Here is a 7,635-nt window from a genome sequence, read left to right on the forward strand (position 1 = left end):
AGAATCTATTTGGAAAAGCTCTGGCAATGAAAATACTCCTGAGGAGGAGGATGCTAAATTAAGGAGCAAATGTTAGTAAACTGACAGAGTCACTCATCCCTCTGACTAAGTGGAGATCAATGAGGAATATAGGACTCGTTACTCCTGGTCTGTAAATGTGGAACAAAACCCATTCTTAAGAGTGGGATCTTAGTCTTCCTGGGGTGAGAGGCAAATGCTTGGCTATAATAAGCAAAAGAGCTGGGGTCATTATTTTGATAGTGTGTTTGCTGCCTACTTTTAGTCATGAACCTGAGACATTCTTTCTTATTAGCAAGCTTGGAGCAGCAGTGGAGTGTTGAAATAATTTCTCTCAAACCTGGGCTCTAGGACAGTCCTCCTGCACACAGATGAATGCCCCTGTGAGCAAATTGCCTCCCCAGCCTGTTCAGAGTCACCTACACTGCTGGCAAATGGTTTTTCAGAGCAAGGTAAGCACTGCAGAGACCCAGAGGCTGTATATTTAAACAGTTACCGCCTGCGTGTGTCTCAGCCTCCTGCTGCATGCTCCTGAGCAAGATGGTGTAATACGTGCATTTTACATATCAATAGCAGAGGAGGCTGTTTCCAGATGGCTGTACCTATTTCAAAGCCACCTTTTTATGCAGAAGGAAGACTGTGTGACCTCCCTCCAAGTAAATGTGTTTTGTAAGTCCTGGGAATGAATGCTTAAAATATGGTCGTGGGCTATATTTCACGTCCAGTCCAACATGTTGTGTGTGCACAGCTGTTCGGGGCTGGCATGTGGTAGCATATTAAAAGGAAGATTACCATTTCCAATTTTTTCCCCTTCTGAAAGCTTGATATGCATATATGAAACTTGTGGAAAAAAATATGCATAATGAGACAGGGATGCTGGGTCTCAAGGCACTAGTTGGTGCACATCTGGAGTTTCTAGCACTCTAGAGATAGTTACTTATTCCCAGGAGCCGCCGCCGGAGTGGGAATGGTAGCCCGGTATCCATGGTGAGCTTCCCTATCTCACCGTGCCAGGTGTGCATGTGTGTGTTATTTCTTGGAAAGGCTGTCCTCTGAGGGGGTGGGGAGGGAAGAAGGCAAGAGAGGAGAGAAGGGAAAAAACAGAAGGGAGGTAATTAGGCGCCACCTTGCCCAATGGAGCCTGCTCAGGCGTCTGAAATCAAGGATGGGGATTGGAAGGGCGCTGATGGAGTCTGATGATTCTCCCTGCCTGCCAACTCCACGCTTGTTTCTATGGGTACAAGACCAGGGGAAAGAAACCCTGGGGTCAGAAAAGAGGCGTGGATCACAATACCAAGCAGGATGGGCCTTGCTACTTGCCTCTTCTGCAGTGTGATATTAGTCTTGAACTGACAACCTGAATTCATGCTGATTTTTTCCCCCAGTTTAGACATTGGAAGTGTTTCAAACTTCGTAGGCTGTTATTTAGAAAAAGCCTTCATGGGATAGCACTTTTTTTTTTTTTTTGAGACGGAGTCTCGCTCTTTCCCCCAGGCTGGAGTGCAGTGGCGCAATCTCAGCTCACTGCAAGCTCTGCCTCCCGGGTTCACGCCATTCTCCTGCCTCAGCCTCCCGAGTAGCTGGGACTACAGGCAGCTGCCACCACACCGGGCTAATTTTTTTTTTTTTTGTATTTTTAGTAGAGACGGGGTTTCACTGTGTTAGCCAGGATGGTCTCGATCTCCTGACTTCGTGATCTGCCTGCCTCAGTCTCCCAAAGTGCTGGGATTACAGGTATGAACTACCGCGCCCGGCCGGGATAGCATTTTAACTGGATAGCTGACTGGCTGATTTTATATTCCCACTTAATGTATAGAGAAATTGGGGCATTAGGAACCATATGGACCTGCCTTACTCTAAGAGGGAAATAGGAGCAGGCCTGGGAAGTTTTCCCAGGAAAGAGAGTTTGTTATAGCTTCATAGATTCATGGGATGCATGAATTTTTTTTTTCTTTTTTTTTGAGTTGCAAGATTGTGAGGTTGCAGATGCTCTGTGTAAAACAATGCCCCACAGGGAGGGAAGTGTGAGGTCCGGCCTAAGGCCACCCTTAAAAAGGGCTATAAACAGCAGCTGCTTCTATTGTGCGTGCCAAGTGCTGCCTATTAGTTTAGGTTTCCAAACTCCTTGTTTCTTTCTCTTGAACCAGATGTGACCAAGCAAGAGTTTGTCAATTCAGAGGTAGACTCCAGATGGTGGGAATCAAGGGAGAGAAGTGAGGGGCACACGGGCCTCTGGGGGCTGAGGCAGGAGACAGCTCTCTGCCTTACTCAGGTACTCTGTTTTTCTGTCTTGGTGTCTGATCCGTCCTTCCTTCTCCTCCGGGTTTGGCAGCTGAGGCAGAGTGGGAAAGAGTGTCTGTGGTGTCTGATCTTCAAGCTCACACATGGGCACAAGGAGGGCTCAGGACACAATGGAGGGGGATAGATGATAGCAGAAGAGCACTCGGGAGCCCCATTAGGCACCCCGATGGAGGGCAGGGAGGGGGCAAACAAAAGAGCCCCAGGCCGCTGGGCCACACAGAACCTGGATGATGAAACAGGAGGATGCAGGCAGAAAGACAGAGCCACCTCCCTTTGCTGCCCCTGGCGAGGGGTGCATTCGTTCCCTGGTGGGGGAGAGACGCCAACCCAGAGCCACGTTATTTCTGATTCGTGGTAGGTGGCATTTTTATTTACCATTTATGAAACTGTAGGTTCAGATGTGTGTGTGTGTGTGTTTTGTTTTTTGTTTTTATTTTTGAGACAGAGTCTCTTGTCACTCACGCTGGAGTGCAATGGCATGATCTCGGCTCACTGCAACCTCTGCCTCCCAGGTTCAAGCCATCCTCCTGCCTCAGCCTCCAAAGTAACTGGGATTACAGGTACCCACCACCATGCCTGGCTAAGTTTTGTATTTTTAGTAGAGATGGGGTTTTGCCATGTTGGCCAGGCTGGTCTCCAACTCCTGACCTCAGGTGATCCGCCTGCCTCAGCCTCCCAAAGTGCTGGGATTACAGGCTTGAGCCACAGTGCCTGGCCCCAGTGTTCTTAATTAATCTCTTTTATTTCTCTTTCCCTCTTTCTTTCTTCTTCCAAGGTAGAGGACCTTTGGAGATGTGAATGAAAACAGCTGTCTGAACAAGTTGTACCCTAACTAGCACGGCTGTGAGTCTGAAGCTTGAAATTGGGAAGTTGGTCAGCATGGGTGAAGCTATGCAGCCCAGGTGAAGGGACCCTCAAGCAGCAGCCTCTGCCTTTTTGTCCTCTCCTTTTCACGGAGATGACAAGAATCACCCCAGGACTTACCTTCTGAGGTGCTTAGCTGTGCTCCCAGAGCTGCTTTGGTCACTGCTATGGCGGGTGGAAGCAGGATGGGTGAAGTCATTCTGGAGAACAATGTAAATTATAGCCAAATTATATATTTGCATATGCCATGACCCAGCATCCCAATATATGCCAGAGAAACTCTTGCACAGATTCATGTGGAAATAAACATAGTAAAGATGTCCTACACATCTTTCTGGGTCCCAGGGAGTTGGAGGCAACTTAGGTACCCATCATTTGGGGAACAGAGAAAATGTGGTGGGAGCTTATGCTGGAATACCATGCAGCAGCTGAAGTAATGAATTAACACAATTCTTTAGCAAGACTGTTGAATGAACATGTAAGAAATAGGACAGTATCTATAGCACGGTGTCATTTTAATAATGTTAACAGAAGCATACACATACAAACAATATTGTATTTTTACGTTTCCAGGCACAAATTTCTTATACATGACATTGGATGGAGAGAGAGGAAGGAGACATGTCATGGGGATCAAGGTTAGAGGGAAAAAATTCAAGTAAAATTAAAGAATAGAGGGGGTTTAAAATGCCCAGTTATGACAACATGCCATGAACTGAAGAAACAACTCAGTTTTGCACTTAAATTCCTATGTATGGAAATGGAAATTCTCTTTGTCTCTTTCTCATCTATCTACATACCTATAACATACCATAGTTTCTGTGATAAAAAGTATCACAGAAATGCATAAATGCATATGATATCTCACCGTCAATAATCAACCATCAAATACTCTTTAAACCTATACTGTGAATGTAGTCCTGTGCTAGGTCTGATGGAACATGCAAGAGCATAGGGTATTGTCCTTGTTGTTACCATGCAGATTGGAACTTACATATGAAACAAGAGCATGCAATTTTTTTTTTTTTTTTTTTTTTTTTTTTTTTGAGACGGAGTCTTGCTCTGTCGCCCAGGCTGGAGTGCAGTGGCGCAATCTCGGCTCACTGCAAGCTCTGCCTCCCGGGTTCATGCCATTCTCCTGCCTCAGCCTTTCCGAGTAGCTGGGACTACAGGCGCCCGCCACCACGCCCGGCTAATTTTTTTGTATTTTTAGTAGAGACGGAGTTTCACCGTGGTCTCGATCTCCTGACCTCATGATCCCCCCGCCTCGGCCTCCCAGAGTGCTGGGATTACAAGCGTGAGCCACCGCGCCCGGCCAAGAGCATGCAATTTAAAATAGCATATAATGAATGCCCAAACTGTGTAAGACATACACAAAGAGGTGCATGAGAATTAAAAACAAAGATGGCTGGTGAGGACAGGAGTGGTCAGAGAAAACTCACTGGAGAAAGCAGCTCTGCACTGGGCGGTGAAGGATGGTGGGATTGGCTTGGCAGAGGGAAGGGGAACGGAAGCCGCATAGAGACATAAATCGTGAAGCTACCAAGGGGACCACGAGTGCAGTAGCCAGACCCCAGCAGAAGGGGCCAGCTTGAGGTATGGGTGAAGCAGGGCGCAGTGCATACTTACCCTGCATTCAGCTTCTGGGAACCATGTGTGGCTGCCTCTAGCTCCTTTATCCCTGGGGCTTCTCGGAAGTCATTTGTACAGACGCTTTCAGGCCTCTCCTGCCCACTGCTCAGGGTGTGGGTGCTGAGGGTGGGATTTGGGATTTGGCCAGGAGGAAGCATCTGCCACCACCGGCATCCCTTTTGCTTTCTTTTCTCTCTTTTGAGTACTCAGGGCTGCCTCCTAGCTTTGCCTAATTGTTCTGTCCACGGACCAATGAGAGCGGGTAACGTTTTAAAGTGACAATCCTACATTGATAATATTTTCTAGAAAGTTCTCCACACGCCCGTGGACTAATCTTCCAGAGATCATTTAATTTAATTTCTTTATTTAGAGACAGGGTCTTGTTCTGTCGCCCAGGCTGGAGTGCAGTGGTGCGATCTCTGCTTACTGCAGCATCAAACTCTCGGGCCCAAGTGATTCTCCTACCTCAGTCCCCCAAGTCGCTGGGACCACAGGCCTGCCCCTGGCGAATTGTTATGTATTTTTTGTGGGATGGTGTCTCACTATGTTGCTTAGGCTGGTCTCAAACTCCTGGGGTCAAGTGACCTCCCACCTTGACCTCCCAAATTGCTGGGCTTATAGGTGTGACCCACTGTGCAAGGCCGGGTGCAGTGGCTCACGCCTGTAATCGCAGCACTTTGGGAGGCTGAGGCCAGTGGATCACCTGAGGTCGGGAGTTCGAGACCAGCCTGACCAACATGGTGAAACCCTGTCTCTACTAAAATACAAAAAATTAGCTTGGCGGGGTGGTGCGTGCCTGTAGTCCCAGCTACTAGGGAGGCTGAGGCAGGAGAATCGCTTGAACCCAGGAGGCAGAGGTGGCAGTGAGCTGACATTGCCCCACTGCACTCCAGCCTGGCCACAGAACAAGACTCTGTCTCAAAAAAAAAAAAATCAGGTTTATAACCTGTATGAGTTTAATCAATATTATTAACAATAACTACTATTGTTACATTTGTTAAGAAAACCAGGACTGGCATGGTGGTGCACACCTATAATCCCAGCACTTTGGGAGGCTGAGGTGGGCAGATCACTTGAGGCCAGGGGTTTGAGACCAGCCTGGGCGACATGGCAAAACCCCGTCTCTACAAAAAATACAAAAATTAGCTGAGTGTGGGGGCATGTGCCTGTAGTCCCAGCTACTTGGGAGGCTGAGGTGGGAGAATCACTTGAACCTGGCCGGTTAAGGCTGCAGTGAGCTGTAGTCATGCCACTGCACTCTGGCCTGGGTAATAGGACAAGACCCTATTTCAAAGAAAAAAAGAAAGAAAAGAAAAAGAAAACTAGGAGGCCAGGCATGGTGCTATGGATGTTCACAAAGGGGGTCCTAATGCATGTATTCTGAACAAACATGTATATTACATACGAGCCATGTTCACCTTGTGGTGGAGACAACAATGAAGTGATCACAATCAAGCTCTATACGTCAAAAGGTGAAGCAGGGACACCAAGGCACTCAGTGTACAGCCTCTGTAAACCATCCAGAACCAGTCCATGATCAGTGGTCTCTTATCAGGAGAAAGTTACTGAAATAAGGCTCTTGTCCAACCAAAGCTGTAGTTATGGCTGTGGAACAGGGGATGGGGGTTAGTTAGGCGGTGTCTGGTGGCTGGCGAGCTGCAGTTGTTTCAGTATTGCTTATCTCAGGGCCACTGCTTGTTTGGCTGCCAGAGAAAAAGAAAAACCCTGTAGCCCTTAGTACATAGTATACTCTTTAATTGTAGGGGTGCATGATTTAACCCTTGCCTAGCATGGCCTTAGGTTCTGTTTAGAATTCCGTATCTTACTGCCACAAAGAGTCTGTTCTGTCAGCCTTACGATCTCTGTTTTAACATTAATGCTTGTCAGTGGTTGTGTCTAAACCATAAAAGAAAGGGGATATAGGTGTTTGACGTCCTATCCCATCATGGCCAGGAACTCAGTTTTTAAGGTTTCTCTGGGATCCCCTTGGCCAAGAGGGGGTCATTTCAGTCAGTTGGCAGGGGTGGAGGTTGTTAGGATTTTATTTTTAGTTTTTATTGATTTTATGTTGACATATTTTGGATATATTGAATTAAATATATCCATGGATGTTTTTTAGTCAGAGTTGGTTAGGTCAGCCCTCCCTATCCATGGATTCAGCATCCATGAATTTAACCAACCTAGGATCAAAAATATTCAAGAAAAAAATTAAAAATTAAACAAATAAAAAAGCAATACAGTATAACAACTATCTGTAGAGCCTTTACATTGCATTAGATATTATAAGTAATCTAGAGATGATTTAAAATATGCAACAGGATGTGCATGGGTTCTATGCAATTACTACACCATTTTATATAAGGGGCTTGAGCATCCATGGATATTGGTATTTGAGGGGGTCCTGGAACAAGTCCCCTCCCCCGACATACCAAGGAGCAACTGTATTATTAAAATGAATTTGAGTTCTTTTAAAAAATGTGATTACAAAACATTTAAAATTACACACAGAGCTCACATTCTGGTTCTGCTGGGGAGGGCTACTCTGGATTAAAGTTGTTCTTGGTTTATTTATTTGGTTTTCCATGCACTTTTCAACTCTGATTCTATACCTGTGATCTGGATCTCCTCTTGAGATGTGGATTCACATCCGCCATTCTGTCTCCTCATCTTCTGAGAGGTCTGCCCTGGAGCCCTCTGCTGAGCTCTCCTCAGGACTGGCTGCTGGTCATCCTGAGATCCCTCTTCACTAATGTCCTGGGAATTTCCTTTATTGTTCTACTGTGTTGAAGCCTGTTTCCTGGATCTCATTTCTTCCTCCTT

General features: G+C 46.4%; 1 protein-coding gene across 1 annotated transcript; it reads right to left on the reverse strand.

Moving 5' to 3' along the window:
* Positions 1 to 3,045: 3,045 nt before the first annotated feature.
* Positions 3,046 to 4,992, reverse strand: LOC101178066. The gene is made up of 2 exons (XM_004090779.3): positions 4,813 to 4,992; positions 3,046 to 3,383 (listed from the first exon to the last, which is right to left on the reverse strand). Exons 1-2 carry the CDS (start codon positions 4,971 to 4,973, stop codon positions 3,209 to 3,211), a joined length of 336 nt encoding a protein of 111 aa, XP_004090827.2. The 5' UTR covers positions 4,974 to 4,992; the 3' UTR covers positions 3,046 to 3,208.
* Between the last annotated feature and the right edge of the window lie 2,643 nt (positions 4,993 to 7,635).

Source organism: Nomascus leucogenys, chromosome 16, assembly GCF_006542625.1.
Source record: "Nomascus leucogenys isolate Asia chromosome 16, Asia_NLE_v1, whole genome shotgun sequence".
NCBI classification, from domain to species: domain Eukaryota; kingdom Metazoa; phylum Chordata; class Mammalia; order Primates; family Hylobatidae; genus Nomascus; species Nomascus leucogenys.